The sequence below is a fragment of the Taurulus bubalis genome (assembly GCF_910589615.1).
Source record: "Taurulus bubalis genome assembly, chromosome: 1".
Lineage (NCBI taxonomy): Eukaryota > Metazoa > Chordata > Actinopteri > Perciformes > Cottidae > Taurulus > Taurulus bubalis.
In genome coordinates, this window is record NC_136589.1 from 44,689,595 (window position 1) to 44,711,363 (window position 21,769).

General features: G+C 46.9%; 1 protein-coding gene and 1 long non-coding RNA gene across 2 annotated transcripts in view; both read left to right on the forward strand.

The window, feature by feature from the left end:
• The window catches only part of tmub1 (transmembrane and ubiquitin-like domain containing 1), a 3,692-nt gene extending 1,256 nt beyond the window's left edge, over positions 1–2,436 (forward strand). Inside the window, exons 2-3 of the mRNA XM_079217181.1 lie at positions 266–773; positions 1,667–2,436. Coding sequence (XP_079073307.1) covers positions 298–773; positions 1,667–2,015 — 825 coding nt within the window. The 5' untranslated portion in view covers positions 266–297 and the 3' untranslated portion in view covers positions 2,016–2,436. The remainder of the gene's footprint in view (positions 1–265; positions 774–1,666) is intronic.
• Positions 2,437–19,057: 16,621 nt separating this feature from the next.
• Positions 19,058–21,349, forward strand: LOC306740101. The gene is made up of 4 exons (XR_013771041.1): positions 19,058–19,194; positions 19,688–19,754; positions 20,913–20,965; positions 21,248–21,349. It is a non-coding gene; the product is annotated as an uncharacterized lncRNA (long non-coding RNA).
• The last annotated feature ends 420 nt before the right edge of the window (positions 21,350–21,769 follow it).

Sequence of the window (21,769 nt, forward strand, 5' to 3'; positions counted from 1 at the left end):
ATGCACGCTAACTGTACTACAACAAGTAGTGCACGCTAACTGTGCAACATGTAGTGCAGCACGCTAACTGTGCAACATGTAGTGCACGCTAACTGTACAACAAGTAGTGCACGCTAACTGTACAGCATGCAGTGCATGCTAATTGTACAAAAATAGTGCACGCTAACTGCACACCAACTCTAATCTTAATTAAAGTGCTCTATATGTGTCGTGATCCCAACCCCTTCAGTAAGGTGTAGTCATAAGCTCCGCCCTCTGTGTCCAGGTGTGCGACCTCAGCGGGCGTGGCCGTGGGCGATGGCTCTGATTGAAGGAGTAGGAGACGAGGTGACGCTGCTGTTCGGCTTCCTGCTGCTCCTCCTGGTGCTGCTGCTCGCCTGGACCTCTACCGGCACCTCTGAGCCTCCAGAACACCTGTTCACCTCTGCCACAGGCCCCGCCCTCTTACTGGGTACCGGCCCCGCCCACCAGGAGCCTTCCTCCACCAACACCACTTCCTCTCCATCCTCCTCACCCTCCAGTTCTGTGAGTGACAGCTCTCTGACAGAGGCTCTGCCCACCGTCACCTCCACCCTGGAGAAGGGGGAGGGGGCAGGGAGGCAGGAGAGGGGGGAGGAGGTGGGTGGAGGAGGTGGAGGAGGAGGAGGAGGTGGTGGTGGAGGTGAAGGAGAAGGAGAGTCTCAGAGGAACATGGTGGTCAGACTGAAGTTTCTGAACGACACAGAGAGAACCGCTCAGGTCAAACCACAGGACACCATTGGATACATCAAACGGTAACAAAGTACTGCATCACTATAGTATCACTATAGTATCACTAGTACATCACTATAGTATCACTAGTACGTCACTATAGTATCACTAGTACATCATTACTACATCACTGTAGTATCACGACTACACCACTACTGCAGTGTCACTATTACTACATCTCTTCCACATCACTACTATTACATCTCTTCTACATCACTACTACTACACCACTACTACTACATCTCTTCTACATCACTACTATTACATCACTACTACTACATCTCTTCTACATCACTACTACTACACCACTACTACTACATCTCTTCCACATCACTACTATTACATCTCTTCTACATCACTACTACTACACCACTACTACTACATCTCTTCTACATCACTACTATTACATCACTACTACTACATCTCTTCTACATCACTACTACTACACCACTACTACTACATCTCTTCTACATCACTACTATTACATCACTACTACATCTCTTCTACACCACTACTACATCACTAATACTGCTACACCACTACTACATCTATTCTACACCACTACTACTAACCCACTACTACTACATATCTTCTACACCACTACTACTACATCTCTTCTACCCCACCACTACTACTACATCTCTTTTACACCACTACTACTACATTTCTTTTACACCACTACTACACTACATCACTACTACATCTCTTCTCCACCACTACCATACTACATCACTTCTACTACACCACTACTACGCTACATCTCTTCTACACTACATCTCTTCTACACCACTATTACTACATCTCTTCTACACCACTACTACATCACTACATTTATTCTACACCACCACTACTACATCACTTCTACACCACTACTTCAGGGAGTGTTGTTGTAACCTTTTGACCTCTGCCCTTTCAGGACCTATTTTGCAGGTCAGGAGCAGCAGGTCCGGCTGATCTATCAGGGTCAGCTGCTGCAGGACGACGCTCAGACCCTGGCCTCTCTGAACCTGGTCCATAACTGCGTCCTGCACTGTCACATCTCTCAGCACGCGGGCCGGGTGGCGGGGGGCCCGCGCCCCGCGGACCAGGTCCAGGTGGCCCTGAACGTGGGCAGCCTGATGGTCCCGCTGCTGGTCCTCATGCTGTCGGTGCTGTGGTACTGTCAGATCCAGTACCGGCAGTTCTTCACCGCCCCGGCCACCGCCTCACTGGTCGGCGTTACCATCTTCCTCAGCCTGGTGGCCTTCGGAGTCTACCGCCGCTAGCCGCTCTCTGATTGGCTGCTGCCTCTGCGTGATGTCGGCAGCTCGGGCGGCGCTCTCTCTGTGACCTCTGACCTCAGAGCCTCAAGAGACTTGAAACAGACGCTGATAGTTCATCCTTTTGTTTTTCTGTTGCCATGAAGACGCTGAGTGTTATGAGGATTTGATTTTAATTTGTTTGTTTTTTAGGTCACGTTTCTCTGTAGGTTTCTCATCATCGTGCCTCTTTTACTTTCTGGTTTGTTTGGTTCCTTCTGGTCCTGGAGGTTTCCGACCAGTACCAGACTGTAGACCAGACCAGTACCAGACTGTAGACCGGACCAGTACCAGACTGTAGACCCGTCTGTCTACTGGATGGAAAGTCCTTTGTGTCAATTACAGCTTTTGAAGAGAAAGAAATTCTATTAAATGGTTTATTTATCTGGTTGTGGTTCTTTGTGTCCGTTTCTGTCAGTTAGTTAGTTAGTTAGTTAGTTAGGAGCAGTGTTCCCTCTAAGCTGTGCGTGTGCGCGGCCGCGCAGGCCAGTCAAAGTGGCCGCGCAGTAGATTTTTCAGACGGCACAGGGGTTAAAAATCTTTTTTGCGCCAGTGTTTCTGAGATAGGAGTGAGCCATCACCACAATAATAAGATCTTTGATGGGACGTATTGAGTCTTCTTGGCCAATCAGCATCCCGTTTCTCGACATGCGCTCTCTGTACCTCTGCTAGCGCTCTGCCTCCGTTAGCACCCCCCACCCCCGCTGTCCTCCTCCGGGCGCCAGGATTGAAGCTCGCCCAGAGCGCCACATGAGCTCGGGCCGGCGCTGTTTAGGCTCCTCTTGGCGGGCCCTGCTCCAGCAGCTATAGGCTACCATGGCGAAAAGAAAGGCAGAGCAGGTGTCCCAAAAAAAGGTCTGTCTAACGTTCAAACATGAGTGGCAAGATTAAATCGTCCAAACTGACACAGATAAGATGAAACTTTCAGACTTATTTAAATATGAAGAATATGAAGTTATTAAATTGTTTGTATAAGCTACCTTTAGGAAAAATGACACCATGTCAATTTAATAGGCCTATAATTATTGTTAAGCACTGCATTAGCATTTTTCTTTCAATGAAGTTCCACTTAAATGTTGTACCTGCTGAGAAATGACTAAACACCTTTGATACTTTTTTTTTTTTATATATATCATTATCAGTCATAACCGGTGAACCAGTCATAACCTCCCCTTATTGAAGTTCAACAAAGATCCTTTAAGTTCAACTAAACTGACTGGTAAAACACCATCATTAAAATGTTCCCAAACTCCAGCCATTATAAAGGATATTGAATCAATATCAACCTTGTATACATATTGATGCATTTGCTGTCATCTCTTTGAATCCCCTATGGCTAACGCAGGCTTGTGGTCATTTTCGGCAGGTCGAGTGGTTGCGAATTGCTCACAGTGCTGAAATGTGCGCTCAGAAAAAAAAAATTTGCTCAGTGCTGAAAAAAATTAGAGGGAACATTGGTTAGGAGGTGAGCTCGTCCACTGCTTGGAAGCTCTCGCACACTTTTTGAATTACCCATAAGTCATAGCGTCATGACTTTAAACCCAGAGGGTTCAGGACTTAAGGGTGAACATCTGAACTCGCTACATAATGTGACCGCTAGTTCATGTTCACGACACAACTCAGAGGATCAGCTTCAAATGAACTTTTAATCATCACACCATGACATCATAAACTGTGAGTCGGCTGCTTCCTCTTTAGGTGATCAACACTGCAACACAAACACCATGATGATCACATGAATCCACAACGACGGAGAGACCGAACTAAAACTAAACTAAGACCACAATGACGTATTCAACAATAATTCATGATAATATTAATAAACAGCCATACAGAACCGATATGTGTGGGCGGAGCTACAGTGACTCCCTACCTGCAGCTTAGCTGACAGATGTTCAGGCAGCTCGACTCCTGCAGCTTCCAGCAGGAGGATGGTTTCTGTCAGAGGGAAGCTGGATGAAGATGCAGCCTCTTCATCACCGTCATCATGCTGAGTGAGCTGCTGTAGACTGCACACACACACACACACACACACACACAGAGAGACACACACTGTTTATAAATATATAAGCTGTTAGAAAAAGCCTTCATGTTTTCTTAACTAAAGAAACATTTGAGGGCGTCTGTGCAAAACCCTTAAATCTTAAGAATAAGACTCAGGTGTTTTACGTAGACCGGGTCCAGCAAGTCTCAGGTGGGCTCACCTGTCACTGACCGAGTCCAGCAGGTACTTGGTGTACAGGTGTTTCCAGTCATGTATGACTGACAGCAAGGAGTCTTTGAAGGGTCGGAGGTCCACCTGCAGCCAGCTGTGCAGAACGATGACATCTTCCAGGTGAGTCACCTCTCTGCTCAGTCTGTGGAGGGACTCCACCTGAAACATAAACACATCTGGACCGCCTGTGTGGACAGATGTGTCTCACCTCTCTCTAGATTAAAACACCTGGACAGGTGTCTCACCTCTATAGATTAAAACACTTGGACAGGTACCTCACCTCTCTAGATTAAAACACATGGACAGGTGTGCCTCGCCTCTCTAGATTACAACACCTGGACAGGTGTCTCACCTCTCTAGATTACAACACCTGGACAGGTGTGCCTCGCCTCTCTAGATTACAACACCTGGACAGGTGTCTCACCTCTCTAGATTACAACACCTGGACAGGTGTCTCACCTCTCTAGATTACAACACCTGGACAGGTGTGTCTCACCTCTCTAGATTACAACACATGGACAGGTGTCTCACCTCTCTCTAAATTACAACACCTGGACAGGTGTGTCTCACCTCTCTAGATAACAACACCTGGACAGGTGTGTCTCCCCTCTCTAGATTACAACACATGGACAGGTGTCTCACCTCTCTCCGGAAGTCCTTCAGGGTGGGCGGGGTCACCTCCACCTCCAGCTCCTCCGGTCCCAGCTGTCTGCTGTAGGTGAGGAACTCCTGCATCACCTCCTTCCTGTCGCTCCTCCACAGGTGCGAGTACTTGTCCAGTCCCGCCGCCAGACGCTCCGCCTCCTCCTTCACCTGCAGCAGGTGATGCATCACTTTCTTCTCCAAAGCAGAGAGGCCCAGACTCTGCTGCAGGGACACCTGACAGACAGACAGCAAACCCTTTAGGAAAAGCAGCCTGCAGAGGACCCAATGTGTGATGTCATAGTAATGTCACAGTGATGTCATAGTGAAGTCATAGTGATGTCAGAGTGATGTCATAGTGACGTCACAGTGACGTCACAGTGATGTCATAGTGAAGTCATAGTTACGTCAGAGTGATGTCATAGTGATGTCAGAGTGATGTCATAGTGATGTCAGAGTGATGTCATAGTGATGTCGAAGAGATGTCATAGTGATGTCAGAGTAATGTCATAGTGAAGTCATAGTGATGTCAGAGGGATGTCGAAGTGATGTCATAGTGGTGTCAGTCACCTCGTAGGTGCCGTGGCGGCTCACAGAGATCCTCGGTGGCAGACCGGCTGCTGTGTAGACGTCAGAGATGATGGTCTGCAGGAGCTCAGAGAGGCCGACGCCCACTGACGGCTCAAACACACTTCCTGTTTCCTGCAGCTGCAGACTGACCTTTAGAAACACACTAGAGCCCTGCACACACACACACACACACACACACACACACACACACACACACACACACACACACACACACACACACCCCAAAGGGATTCTGTGGTATACTCGTTGCTTTATGTATAACCTCTCTGTTGACTGTTCTGTTTCAGGTGTTCCAGGTGCTTCAGGTGTTCCAGGGGTTTCAGGTGTTTCAGGGGTTTCAGGTGTTTCAGGGGTTTCAGGGGTTTCAGGTGTTTCAGGTGATGCCTGTGTTTCAGGTGATACCTGTGTTTCAGGTGATACCTGTGTTATAGGTGTTTCAGGAGTTTAATGTGTTTCAGGGGTTACAGGTGCTTCAGGTGTTACAGGTGTTTCGTGTTTTTCAGGTGTTCCAGGTGTTGCAGGTGTTCCAGGTGATACCTGTGCTTCAGGTGTTTCAGGTGATACCTGTGTTACAGGTGTTTCAGGAGTTTAATGTGTTTCAGGGGTTACAGGTGCTTCAGGTGTTTAATGTGTTTCAGTTGTTACAGGTGTTTCAGGTGCTTCATGTGTTTCAGGTGTACCTGTGGGTTCATGTGGTCCACCAGGTAGGTCAGGGATCTGAGCACCAGCTGGAACAGTCCGTCCTGGACCTTGTCATCGATGTGGTCCAAATACTGGATCCAGGACTCAGAGGAGTCTTCAGCGCCGTACAGACTCCTGTTCACCTGAGAACACACCAGTCACATCAGCTCCTCCTGCTCTCCCTCCTCCTCTTCCTCTTCTCTTCCTCCTTCTCCTCCTCCTCCTCTCCTCCTCTCCTCATCTCCTCCTCCTCTCCTCCTCCTACCTGTGTTAACCTGAGCAGCTCCTGTCCCTCCTCTCTGATGTGAGAGGAGCTCTGCTCTGTAGCTCCTCCCTCCAGCAGTGAGTCACAGTGCAGCAGGTGAAGCTCCGCCCAGCCCTGAGGTGAAGCATCACAATTAAAGTGACGACTCATTCACCACATTTAAAGTGACGCATCATTCATCACATTTAAAGTGACACCTCATTCATCACATTTAAAGTGACGCATCATTCATCACATTTAAAGTGACGCCTCATTCATCACATTCAAAGTGCCGCATCATTCATCACATTTAAAGTGACACATCATTCATCACATTTAATAAACAACCTGGTCTATGTTAATAAAGTAATATATTAACATGTTGTTTATGTTAATAAAGTAATATATGAACAGGTTAGTGATCACATCTACGTCGTTAGTGAAAGTCTGATCCTCTAAACTGTTTTGACTATTGGACTGCAGCCAGAGATGGAAGCCCGGTGATGTCAGTGATGTCATCGCTCTGCTCTCGACGTACTGGACCAATAGGAGTGAAGACGGAGGACACTGACCTTTGTGATGAGTGTCACGGCGGCCATGTTGGCTCTGGCCTGAGTCACTGTGGAGTGAAGGAGCAGCAGCCTCTCTCTCTTCTGCTGCAGCAGCTGCTGCACACCTAGACATACACACACACACACACACACACACACACACACACACACACACACACACACACACACACACAAATACAGTCACATACACACACATACAGTCACATACACACACACAAATACAGTCACAGATACACAAACACACACACAAACACACAGTCACGGACACAAATACAGTCACTTACACACACAAAGTCACATACACACAGTCACACAAACACACAGTCGCACGGACACACAGTCACAGACACATACAGACACGCACACACTAACACAGTCAGACACAGTCACACACAGTCAAACACACAGTGTCACACACATACACAGTCACACACACATACACACAGTCAGACACAGTCACACAAACACACAGTCGCACGGACACACACAGTCACAGACACACAAACACAGTCACACAGACACGCACACACTCTCACACACACAGTCACACAGACACACACACAGTCACACAGACACACACACATACACAAACACACACACACAGTCACACAGACACACACAGTCACACACGCACACACACAGCCACACACACACGCACACACACAGTCACACACACATACACAGTCACACACACATACACACAGTCACACACATAGTCACACACATACACAGTCACACACACACACACACACACACAGTCACACACATACAGTCACACACACGGTCACACACAGACACAGTCACACACACATATACAGTCACACACACAAAGTCACACACACACAGTCACACACATATACACGCAGTCACACACAGTTACACACACACACAGTCACACACATACACACACAGTCACAGGTGTCATGTGACGCGTGTCACCTGTGCTGCTCCAGGTGCTGCTCTGCAGGTCTGAGAGATCCTGGTTCAGGTCTTGCAGCTGATCCTGGATCAGAGGACGCTCCACCGGCAGGATGTCACTCGTCACCTGCAAGAGGACCAGAGCTGTCACCTGACCTCTCCGTCTCCACGGTCACCTGCATTTACCTGAGAGTGCACCTGCTGGTAGCAGGACACCATGTGAGCCAGGCTCAGGAGGCTCAGTGTGAGGTCATCTCTGAGGGTGAAGAGTCTAGCAGCCTGGGGGAGTAGCTCCACTCCGGCCTCCCTGCTCACATACCTGAAGGCTCTGAGCACCAGCTGCAGCTACACACACACACACACACACGCACACACACACACACACACACACACACACACACACACACACACACACACACACACACACTGAATGCTCTGAGCACCAGCTGCAGCTACACACACACTCTATGTCTGACTGCTGCTATAATACAGACTGATAGTTTTCTTAATATATATGTTGCCTAAATGTTTTGCACTTTAATAATAATATTATTATTATTATTATTATTATTATTATCTGCATCACTTTATGTTGGACAGGGGAGAAACATACTTTAAAATCTTTTTAGAAATTACAATAAGCTGACTTTGACACACACACACACGCACACACACACACACACACACACACACACACACACACACACACACACACACACACACACACACACACACACACACACACACAAATACACCCTCCTTGTTGGCTTTCTTCCCACTGACCTCGTGGCTGCAGTTAACTCCCAGCATGCCTTGCTGCAGGCTCTGGATCAGAGGCTGGTCCAGGATGAACCCACAGTCAGAGTCCAGCAGAGAACTCCAGCCGGACCTCAACCGGTCTCTGAAGTCCTGCAGGAGGTCCATAATCTGCTGGAACCTCTGTGGGACCAGCTGGGAAGCAGCTGAGTCCAGGTACCTGAACGCAACACAGAGACTGAGTCCTGTTACCTAAACGCAACACAGAGACTGAGTCCAGGTACCTGAACGCAACACAGAGACTGAGTCCTGTTACCTAAACGCAACACAGAGACTGAGTCCAGGTACCTGAACGCAACACAGAGACTGAGTCCAGATACCTGAACGCAGCACAGAGACTTTCATGGAGACTGAGTCCAGGTACCTGAACCAACACAGTTCTAAGTCTGGATCAGCAGAGTCCGGGTCCTGCTGTGTGTATGTGGTAGTGGTCTGGGGTCCTGCTGTGTGTATGTGGTTCTAGTGGTCTGGGGTCCTGCTGTGTGTATGTGGTTCTAGTGGTCTGGGGTCCTGCTGTGTGTATGTGGTCTGGGTCTTGTATGTTGTTCTAGTGGTCTGGATCTTGTATGTGGTTCTAGTGGTCTGGATCTTGTATGTGGTTCTAGTGGTCTGGGTATTGTGTGTGGTTCTAATGATCTGGGTCTTGTATGTGGTTCTAGTGATCTGGGTCTTGTGTGTGGTTCTAATGATCTGGGTCTTGTGTGTGGTTCTAGTAATCTGGGTCTTGTATGTGGTTCTAGTAATCTGGGTCTTGTATGTGGTTCTAGTGATCTGGGTCTTGTGTGTGGTTCTAGTAATCTGGGTCTTGTATGTGGTTCTAGTAATCTGGGTCTTGTATGTGGTTCTAGTGATCTGGGTCTTGTATGTGGTTCTAGTAATCTGGGTCTTGTATGTGGTTGTTATGATCTGGGTCTTGTGTGTGGTTCTAGTAATCTGGGTCTTGTATGTGGTTCTAGTAATCTGGGTCTTGTATGTGGTTCTAGTGATCTGGGTCTTGTATGTGGTTCTAGTAATCTGGGTCTTGTATGTGGTTCTAATGATCTGGGTCTTGTATGTGGTTCTAGTGATCTGGGTCTTGTGTGTGGTTCTAGTAATCTGGGTATTGTATGTGGTTCTAGTGATCTGGGTCTTGTGTGTGGTTCTAGTGGTCTGGGTCTTGTATGTGGTTCTAGTGATCTGGGTCTTGTGTGTGTGATTCTAGTGGTCTGGGTCTAGTATGTGGTTCTAGTGGTCTGGGGCTTTTATGTGGTCTGGGGTCCTGCTGTGTGTATGTGGTAGTGGTCTGGGGTTCTGCTGTGTGTATGTGGTAGTGGTCTGGGGTTCTGCTGTGTGTATGTGGTAGTGGTCTGGGGTTCTGCTGTGTGTATGTGGTAGTGGTCTGGGGTTCTGCTGTGTGTATGTGGTAGTGGTCTGGGGTTCTGCTGTGTGTATGTGGTAGTGGCTTGGGGTTCTGCTGTGTGTGTGGTTCTAGTGGTCTGGTCTTACGGCTGCTGAACGGTTTTGTAGTGGTTTAGGGTGTCTTCAGCTCTCAGTCGGAGCTGTTGGGTCCAGCAGAGTCCGGCTGCAGCAGCAGGACTGAACCTGCTGAAGGTCTGGGGGTCCTCCCTCTGACTGTAGAACTGCAGCTCGATCTGATCCAGCTCCTCCAGGACCAGCTCCTCCAGCCGGACCAGGTGAGGACGCAGCTGATCCTGGACCAGGGGCCGGTCCAGGATGAACCAGAACATCTGCACCAGCTGAAACAAACAAAACTAGTTTAGATCAGATCAGACCAGATCAGATAAGACCAGACCAGACCGGTCCAGGTTCTTCAGGGTACCTTTGCTCCAGAGGAGGAGGCGCAGCAGGCCTCAAAGGCTCTGCTGAGGACCGATACCAGCCGTCTCTCCAGGTCCAGAACCTGGACCCAGAACTGATCCAGGTGCAATTGAAGGCTCTGTGAGGAAGAGTAGGAGGAAGAGGACTCACAGAAAGTTCCTCTCACACAGATCAGGTCCAACAGGAAGTTGCTCTCACACAAATCAGGTCCAACAGGAAGATGCTCACACAGATCAGGTCCAACCAGAAGTTGCTCACCTGGTCGTCGGGGTCGGTAGGGTCACATGGACAGGCAGACAGAACCGTCACATGACGCAGGAAGTCCTTAAACACTTCCTGGACCACATCAGACCACATCCGACCTCCAACACCAGACATAGGCCTCGAGTCCAGATGATGAAGCTGAAGACTCACACTGAACACCTCCTGGAGAGGCGAAGAGAGGACAGGAGAGAGAGAGAGAGAGAGAGAGAGAGAGAGAGAGAGAGAGAGAGAGCGAGAGAGAGAGAGAGAGCGAGAGAGAGAGGGGTTTGGTTTAAAACATTCCTTTATTCCACTATTACAGTGAAAAACAGAAAAACACTCTAAAACATCACTTGAAACACAAACAAACAAGTAATAGTCAAACAAACAAACAAACAAACAAACAAACATTGGCTACAGAACAAGAACAATCAATCAATCAATGGTTCACCATCAGCACCCAAATATAACTCTTCTAAACAGAACCCATAAGTAAACGTGTCATCATCAACATCATTCACATTATTCTCATCATCAATGATTCCAATACTCCATAGTCCGTGTCTCCACCTCCAGACCTGCATGGCGTCAGAGGAGAGGACAGTCCAAGAGTCACCTGATGAAACACACTGAGCAAGTCTTATTCTTATTTGTCTGTTTCACTGCTTTACCCTTTTCTGCCTACCTCAGCTCAGTGACGTGCTTCTTGAGGCGGAAACGCTTCCTCTGGTTCACAAAGTTAGGCCCCAAAATCAGCAGGTCCCTCCTTCACGGGCTCAGCAGGCCCCTCTTCCGTGGGCCCAGCAGGCCCCTCTTGCGTGGGGTCAGCAGGCCCCTCCTTCGCGGGCTCAGCTGGCCCCTCCTTCACGGGCTCAGTTGGCCCCTCCTTCACGGGCCCAGCAGGCCCCTCTTCCGTGGGCCCAGCAGGCCCCTCTTCCGTGGGGTCAGCAAGCCCCTCCTTCGCGGGCCCAGAAGGCCCAGAAGGCCCCTCGGCCGCGGGCGCCGCTCCCGCACCAACAGAGCCGGCCTGCCTCCCTTGCGTACACCCAGACCTCTTGTGCCCCACCTCCCCGGACTGGAAGCAGCGCAGCTGCCCCAAGCTGGCGTACAGCATGTAGGCGGCCTCTCCGTGCCTCACCCTGAAGGACACGTCCAGGCTCTGAGCAGGCGAGCTCAGGAACATGAACACCTGCCTCTTTCCGAATTTCCGTAGTTCCTCCATTATCGCCTCGTTTGGAATGAACGGCGGCACCCCAGACACGGTGATCCGCGTAGAGGGGGCCGACAACGGGGACACCTGCACCAGCGCGCCTCTGATGGTCACGCCACTCCTGATCAGCTGGTGCACCAGGGGCTCGTCCCCCAGGAACACCACCACCGCCCCGTTCATGCGGGACGCGTAGCACAGGTTATGATGGCCGACCCGCTCTCCCACAGCCAGCAGCACCTCCTCTGTGTGTGTCTGACTGTGTGTATTTGACTGTGTGAGACTGTGTGTGTGTGTCTGACTGAGTGTGTGTCTGACTGTGTTTGTGTGTCTGATTGTGTGTGTGTGTGTGTGTGTCTGACTGTGTATGTGTGTGTGTGTGTGTGTGTGTGTGTGTGTGTGTGTGTGTGTGTGTGTGTGTGTACCTGGATGCTCTGCAGGTGCAGCAGGAACTTGTCCACTCTGAAGAACACCAGGTGTGAAGGGAAGTCCCAGCAGCTCTGAGTGTCTCTGTCCTGCAGAGACAAGAACAGACAACCGCTGATCAGTTCTTCTCCTGGACCTGAGGGCTCTAGGGTCGCTTCCCCGGGTCCTGTCCTCTCCCACAAGATGTCCTCCTCTGCTCTCTGCAGCTCTAGCATCACACGTGTAGACATCAGGTGTACCTGCTTCTGCTCCTCCAGCTGGGTCCTGCATCGACTGTAGGCCTCTTTGAGGCTCTGCAGGGTCCAGATCACCAGTCTGACATCATCCAGCCCCAGACCAGGGTCTGACACCAGCCCACTCATCAAGTCCTTCCCTTGCAGGAACGTCCTGCTCTGAAGAAGAAGAAGAAGAAGAAGAAGAAGAAGAAGAAGAAGAAGAAGAAGAAGAAGAAGAAGAAGAAGAAGAAGAAGAAGAAGAAGAAGAATGAGAGTCTGTCTGTCTGCCCGTCTGTCAGTGTGTCTGTGTGTTGTACCATCTGTATGAACAGGTTACAGATCTCCTGCAGCAGGATCACGACCCTACAGGGTTTACAGTAGAACTCAGATCTGATCCACAACAGTCGCATTTCCTCCATCACAGCAGCCATGTTGTCCCCAAGCTGCCAATCACAGAGAGAGTGATGATGTCACACAGAGTGATGATGTCACACAGACCCTTCACCAGTACCAGTCCATGAAGCTGAGCTACCTGCTGATACTCCATCCGCTTCAGCTCCTCCAGTTTCTCCTGCACAGGATTCAGGTTCAAAGTCACGTCCTCAGCCTCCTCCAGACCTGAGAGGACGACAGAGACGTAACAGAGACGTAACAGAGGATGTAACAAAGACGTAACAGAGGACGTAACAGATGAAGTTATCTGCACCTTCCTGGACGTCTCTGTAAATGTCTCTCAGAGTGGGCCAGTAGACGCTCTCTGCCTTCTGGACGATGGACAACACCTGCTGAGCTCTGCGGCTCATCAACTGAACAAATAACAAAACTCAAGTCCATGTTGAAATATCATTGAACAATCTTCAGTGAAGGGAACTAAGTGTAAACCGACGTGCACTGTCCATGGAAAGAGTTAAACTGTGAGTGGAAGTCATTGAAGAAGATATGATGATATAGTATTTTATCTGATGTAAATCATCATGGACCTGTTTATATGATGATATAGTATATTATCTGATGTAAATCATCATGGACCTGTTTATATGATGATATAGTATATTATCTGATGTAAATCATCATGGACCTGCTGCTGGAGGAAGTGCAGGTTCTTCAGTCGGGTCCCCCAGAAGGTAAACTCTTCTGAGGGCAGCGGCTGCAGTCCGTCCAGAACCGGCTGAGACGAGTCCTGCTGCAGGAACTCTGACACAAGCCCCGCCCACTCCATGATCGTCGAATCACAGGCATGTAGCAGCTTCATGTCTGACAACTTCCTGTTAGAGGAGAGACGAAGATTCACTTTGGACACGGGGAGAGAGGACAGATCAGATGCGATCAGCTGATCATTCTCTGTAGTCTGTTACCTGTTAAACAAACCATTGAGTATTTATACAGTGTGTGGTATGTATACACAGTGTGTGGTATGTATACACAGTGTGTGGTATTTATACACAGTGTGTGGTATTTATACACATAGTGTGTGGTATGTATACACAGTATGTGGTATTTATACACACTGTGTGGTATTTATACACAGTGTGTGGTATTTATACACATAGTGTGTGGTATTTATACACATAGTGTGTGGTATTTATACACACTGTGTGGTATTTATACACAGTGTGTGGTATTTATACACATAGTGTGTGGTATGTATACACAGTATGTGGTATTTATACACACTGTGTGGTATGTATATTGTATACACACTGTGTGGTATTTATACACACTGTGTGGTATGTATATTGTATACACAGTGTGTGGTATTTATACACAGTGTGTGGTATGTATATTGTATCTGTGGTATTTATACACAGTGTGTGTATTTATACCGTTTGTCTGTGTCCTGCTTACACTGCAGGATGGATTTCTACCGGCGGAATGCGTCTTATTTATTAAATATTTACGTCTGTATGTTTTTTTAAATTGTGATTGTGAGATCATTATAAAATAACACAATATGAATATAGTTTCTCATCAAATGAAATAACTCATCAAACTGAATGAAGGATGATACATGTTCTAAAAAGTGTTTTAACAAGGTATATATCTAATATATAACTTGAGTTTAATCTGTGATCGTCTTCATCTGCTATGAAACTCCAGCTGCAGCGTCCAATCACATGTGATGAACAGTGAGGGGCTGTGTCCAATCAAATGCGATGAACAGTGAGGGGGCGTGTCCAATCACATGTGATGAACAGTGAGGGGGCGTGTTCAATCACATGAGGTGAACAGTGAGGTGACGTGTCCAATCACATGAGCGGTGAACAATGATGGGGCGTGTCCAATCACATGTGATGAACAACGATGGGGCGTGTCTAATCACATGTGATGAACAATGATGGGGCGTGTCCAATCACATGTGATGAACAACGATGGGGCGTGTCCAATCACATAACTGATGAACAGTGAGGGGGCGTGTCCAATCACATAACTGATGAACAGTGAGGGGGCGTGTCCAATCACATGAGCGATGAACAGTGAGGGAGCGGGTCCAATCACATGTGATGAACAATGAGGGGGCGTGTCCAATCACATGTGATGAACAATGAGGGGGCGTGTCCAATCACATGAGCGATGAATGGGCTTCACTGTTAGAGGAGACAAGAAGAAGCTGCTTCACTGTTAGAGGAGAGAGGAAGCTGCTTCACTGTTAGAGGAGTGAAGAAGCTGCTTCACTGTTAGAGGAGACAAGAAGCTGCTTCACTGTTATAGGAGACAAGAAGCTACTTCTGTGGGTACATCCCAAGTCTCTAAATTGCATCCCCGTTTCCCTCACTTGCGTCTTTTCCTTGCGTCTTAGCAAGGAAACTAAGCGAAGGGAGAAGATGCATGGAAATATTTTTTAAGAGACATGAGACGTCCTTTCCTCTGAAGCGATGTCGATTTCTGATGACTGCGGCCGACTGACAGCTGATCAGATGCCAGTCACTTTAACAGCTGACAGAGTTTTGTCCGGAGAGTTTTTAGCGAACATTCCAACAAAAATGCACTTCAAATATTGATAAAAATGATCGGATGTTTTCAGTTGATTTAATGGTGTTAAACTACTACTTATATTAATAAATACAAAGTTATCATGAGTGTCAGAGTGGAGATGTTTTCTCTGTCGTCCGTTTAATAAACAGCATTGAGTATTTATATACTGTGTTCTGTGTCCTACTTATACGCGCAGGATCCATTTCTACCGGCGGAATGCGTTATATTTATTTATTATTTACGTCGGTATGTTTTGAAATTCTGATTGTGACATCATTATAAAATAACCCACAACATAAATATGTTTTCTCTTCATTACGTGTTGTAAAAAGTGTTTCCTCTCTCCAGCTCTCTCTGATTTTAATTACATACATAATAAAAGTTATTGAGGGAAACAACAGATCAAATCTTGGACAAATCCTACATTGAACATATTTTAACCAGATGGTGAATAAGAAAAGATATAATATATAACTTGAGTTTAATCTGTGATCATCTCTGTTATGAAACTCCAGCGATCAATCCGCTCAGCTGCAGCATCCAATCACATAACAGATGAACAGTGAGGGGTGTGTCCAGCGTTAAAACACTTAATGGAAGCTCGCTCTCGGGGCTCCTCGATCATGGCTCCTCCGATTTCCCTCCTCGCTCCTCGCTCCTCAGAGCAGAATAAGAGCTTTGGGACGGCCGTCAAGATGGCGGCGCAGAACCACTTCAATCGAGGATCGAGGAAACAACAATTTAGAGACTTGGGATGTACCCACTGTTAGAGGAGACAAGAAGCTGCTTCACTGTTAGAGGAGAGAGGAAGCTCCTTAACTGTTAGAGGAGACAAGAAGCCGTTTTACTGTTAGAGGAGACAACAAGCTGCTTCACTGTTAGAGGAGACAAGAAGCTGCTTCACTGTTAGAGGAGACAAGAAGCTGCTTCACTGTTAGAGGACAGAAGAAGCTGCTTCACTGTTAGAGGAGAAAACAAGCTGCTTCACTGTTAGAGGACAGAACAAGCTGCTTCACTGTTAGAGGACAGAACAAGCTGCTTCACTGTTAGACGAGACAAGAAGCTGCTTCACAGTCAGAGGACAGGTCTTACCCTGCAGCGTCATATAGGCCGTGGGGATAAGCCAGACAGGTGCGTCCCTCTACCTGAGCCTTCAGCAGGAGCGCCTCGTACCTCTGGCGCTCCATGAGCTTCACGGCCGTCTCGGCTACGCTTCTGCTGGTCTCTGGGTTGCTAAGAGACGGGCAGGTCACCTGAGAGCACGGAGGACACACCTTCAGCCTGGACGTTGACTTAGCCTTAGCTTCTAGTCTGCCTTAGTTTTTAGCCTTAGCTAGAATTATCATTAGCTTGAATTAGTCATAGCTTATAGTCTGCCTTAGCTTGAATTAGCCATAGCTTCTAGTCTGCCTTAGGTTTTAGCCTTGGCTAAAACTAGCCATAGCTTCTAGTTAGCAATAGGTTTTAGCCTTAGCTAGAATTAGCCATAGCTTAGAGTTAGCTTTAGGTTTTAGCCTTAGCTTGAATTAGCCATAGCTTCTAGTTAGGCTTAGGTTTTAGTCTTAGCTAGAATGATCCTTCGCTTGAATTACCCATAGCTTCTAGTCTGCCTTAGGTTTTAACCTTAGCTAGAATTATCCTTAGTTTGAATTAGCCACAGCTTAGAGTTAACTTTAGGTTTTAGCTTTAGCTTGAATTAGCCATAGCTTCTAGATAACTTTAGTGTTAGCCTTAGCTAGAATTATCCTTAGCTTGAATTAGCCATAGCTTCTAGTTAGCCTTAGCTTGAATTAGTCATAGCTTCCAGTTAGCCTAGTGTTAGTCTTAGCTTTAATTATCCATAGCTTATAGTTAGCTTTAGTGTTAGCCTTAGCTTGAATTAGCCTTAGCTTAGAGTTAGCTTTAGTTTTTAGCCTTAGCTTGAACTAGTCATAGCTTCTAGATAACTTTTGTGTTATCCTTATCTTAAATTAGCCATAGCTTATAGTTAGCTTCAGTGTTAGCCTTAGCATGAATTAGACATAGCTTGAATTAGCTCATAGCTTCCAGTTAGCCTTAATGCTAACCTTAGCTTGAATCAGCCTTGTTAGCCTAGTTAGCGTGGTGCTAGTTAGCTTGATACTAGCCCCCACCTCCTCACAAGCAGCCATGATGAAGCTCTTGGCGTTTCTTCCCTGAACTTCTTGAATTGTTAAAATATGTCGGACATTTTCCTTGGTGACAACTTCAGGGCCGGTCTTGGAGACGCAGACGACTTTGGTGTGGACATTCAGAGGGAAGTCCAGGCTGACAGAGAGTCCGCCGCCAGCGGCCCGGCAGACGAACAGGTCTGTGTAGTCCAGAGTGTTGAAGAAGCTGCTGAGGACCACCTGTTGCTCCTCCTCCAACCGCCGCCATCTTTCCTGCTCCACCCGCAAGCTGCTGACAGTGAAGCTACGCACAGGATCCAGCCGCTCGTCTCTGGCGGCCATCTTTAATGTCTCACCTTCTTTCATGTCTCACCTTCTTTAATGTCTCACCTTCTTCTCTTTAATGTCTCACCTTATTTTATGTCTCACCTTCTTCTCTTTAATGTCCCACCTTCTGTTATGTCTCACTGTCTAAACTAAAACTATTGAGAACAACTTATTGAAAAAAAACGGTTGAAAACTGATCAAATCCGACCGTTATTTTTTCTTTTCTTTTTACGTCAGTGATGCCTTCACTGTATTTTCTCCGCGTCGGAAATATGGGACTCCGGAGAGAGGAGGAGATTTCAGCTCCCGGCAGCAGGGAGCTGGAGACCCAGGACATGGTGCTGGACCCGCTGGAGGGAAGGGGTCCCGGGAGAACCAGAACCAGGACCGAGAGCAGACTGTCAGACCTGCTGCAGAATGAGAGGTTTCCTAAAGGGACCCTGGTGCTGAGACACTACCTCTTTAGTCTACAGGGGGCGCCAGAACCAACACAATGAAAGTGTATTTATTTATACTGCATTAATACTGTACATTCTGATGTATTTAAACTGCTCTCACTTTTTCACGTCACTCATTTTTCAGCGTAATTATTTACACCGTTGTAATTTATTGTAGTATAATTAGTAGTGTTAATAATAATTAATTTGGTATATTTCTCATATGTATAAAGTGTAACACAAAGTATTTTACAGAGTATTTATGATGATTAAGCTTCTTTGGTCTCGATTTTCGTGCAGCTGGGAGTGGGAAGTCACGCGGAGTTCTCGCGTCACGCAGTGGGCGTGTGTAGGAGCTGGATTTTAATTGGGCCAAACGCCATGACCCGCCCACTTTCCCTCTGATTGTCTAGTACTAGTACTGCTTGAATTAGTCAGTTTTTCGCACGTGAGATTGGTTCAGGCTGTAAGCCAATCAGAGGCAGAAGGGGGCGAGTCACATGGCTGCTTAGTCGTATAAAGGCAGCATGACGCGGGTTTCTTTGTGAGAGAGCAGATGTCGGGAAGTGTGTCCCTCAGCGGTAATGTGTCCGTTAATGTTACCGCAACGAGCCGCTGGTGTCTCTGAGAACTACCGATGGCGGCATTACCGAGGTCCGGTACCCAGCTGCTAGAGAAGAAGCTCCATTAAGGTAAGAAGTGTTCACCACGCCGACGAGCTGCGTCTTCTGGCGGGAAAATGGTTTCAAGATGGCGACCTGAGTCTGTTTACCTACGACCTTCCTGACTGGTCCCCTTTGTTCTTACTCTAAGAGAAGTACTCGTACTACTCTAGCAGTACTGTTCTCTTTCTCTGAGAGAAGTACTACACTAGCAGTACTCTGTTCTCTTACTCAGGTAGAAGTACCACTAACAGTACCTCTACAAAGTACTAGTACCACTAGCAGGACTCTGAAGTGATGAAACAAAAGGCCGATTGAAGCCCCCGCAGTCTGTTCACAGAGGGGCCATGACAAAACCCAGCTGAAGCGTATTCTGATCAGAGGTCTGGTATTTGGGGGGTACCTGATTAGGTGTCTGGTATTTGGGGGGTACCTGATTAGGGGTCTGGTATTTGGGGGTGTCTGATCTGTTACCTGTCTTGAGTCCTCACCTGTGTTCCTCTGCTCTGATTGGCTCTGACAGAAAGACCATGTGAACCACCTGAAGGACGATTATGTCATCGGTGATGTCAGACCTGACGGGTGTGACGGTGAGTGACAATCAAGTTGAAGTACTAGTACCACTAGCAGGACTCTGTACTAGTACCACTAGCAGGACTCTGTAGCAGGACTCTGTAGCAGGACTCTGTAGCAGGACTCTGTAGCAGGACTCTGTAGCAGTACCACTAGCAGGACTCTGTGGGACCCACCATCCCCCCTGAATGACAAGCCGTGACCCAAATTGAGGAACATTCTCAACTTCTCAAATTAATTGAATGAAAAGGTGGTGCAGTTTGAATCTGAGATGGATACATATTCTGTACTAACACAACAAGTTTAATGATAAACTAAAATGACCAGCTGGTGGTGATGCTAGAGGGAACTATTCCCTTTTACACTCAATTGGCTCCCTTTTTAATTAAAGCCCCAAAAGTGCATCTTCAGTACATGAGGTATTACAACATGCATAACTATTCAGACTCCTCAGCCATTTTTAAACAGACTCAACAGCTTTCATGCACAAACAAAAAGTCCATAAACTAAGACTCAAATTACTTAACTTTAACTGAGAAAACACACTCACTGAATCTATGACACTTTACTTTACTATGGAATAAGTCACTGTTGAGCAGCTTTTCGATAAATTAAGCAAAGTGCAATTCGGCTATACAAAATTAACTTTTCTTGTGATTACCTCAGCAGTAGGTAAATACTGAAACATTATGCTTTACAGAAAATTAAGCAACACTCAATTCTCCTCACGACGCCCTAGTTTGTTCCTGTCATGCAGGCAGCACCATCAGTTACGAATGTTATATTCAGTCGGCTGTTTAATTTTATTATCCTAAAAACCCAGAGTCTGGAGGGACAAGTGCAAAACTAGTTGAAACCAGAGCCGGCAAAAAAAACACACTGCTGCATTAAAAAAAGTCCCTTCAAAATAAAACTACAGAATGAAAAAAGTGGTACTAGTAGTTCTACAGAGTACTGCTAGAGCAGGCCTTTTGCTGGGGGGAAAAAAAAAACCCACCAGTTGAGAATCCCTGCTCTAGCAGTACCCTGTACTAGTACCTCTAGAAGTACAGTACCACTAGGACTCTGAAGTGATGACACAAAAGGGAATTAGGGGTCTGGTATTTGGGGGTACCTGATCTGTTACCTGTCTTGAGTCCTCACCTGTGTTCTTCTGCTCTGATTGACTCTGACAGAAAGACCACGCGACCCACCTGAAGGACAGTGAGGTCAGACCTCCATCGTGACGGTGAGTGACATCACACTTGAACACAGCCAATCAGCTGAGTGGTCGGGGCTTAGCTCCCTGGGATATGATGTGAACAAAAGGCCGAATTGTAGCGCCCCTCTCTGGCAGAGTGTTCTCAGAGCGGGGCGCCATGACAAAGACCCCCTAAGCGTTCTTCTGATCCCACAGGTCATGTGGGTTTAGGTCACTGACTGTAAATACATTTATTTAGTTGGTCTCATTGACTCAATGGAGACTAACACTCATAAAAAATGTTTTATCCAAATTATGTTTCTCTTTCAGGTTCTCAGCAGCTGTTTTTGAGACTTCTTCCTCACCTGGAGCTACTCCTCCACATGTGTTCTGTTCTTTGAATGTTATTTTTAATAAAAGGTTTTGACTGTTTTCTGCGTTTCTCTGTACCTGAATATTCTGTACTTCATGAATCTCTTCAGTAAAAGAACTAGAAGACACAAATATTATGATTTAATATTCACTGAGTCATAAATGCATCTGTATAATGTCTTTTTAGTTAAAACCAGAATACTTATTCTTGATTAAAATATGTATTCTTCAAACTGCTATAAAATATTTGATCACAAGTTTTCATGAGAAGTGTCAACCTTAAAACAACGTGAGGCTCATTGTTCTATAAATACTTTAAAGGATTTTATTTTTGGGAGTGAACTTTCACCGGAAGTGACGTCAGCCTCTGCAGCAGAAGAAGTTGCTGCTGACCGCTTGATGACAACTTGGTGAACGGAGCCGGAGGCGGGATGCAGGTAAACACTACACGCGGGTTCTCAGCTCGCCAAACTCTTGTAT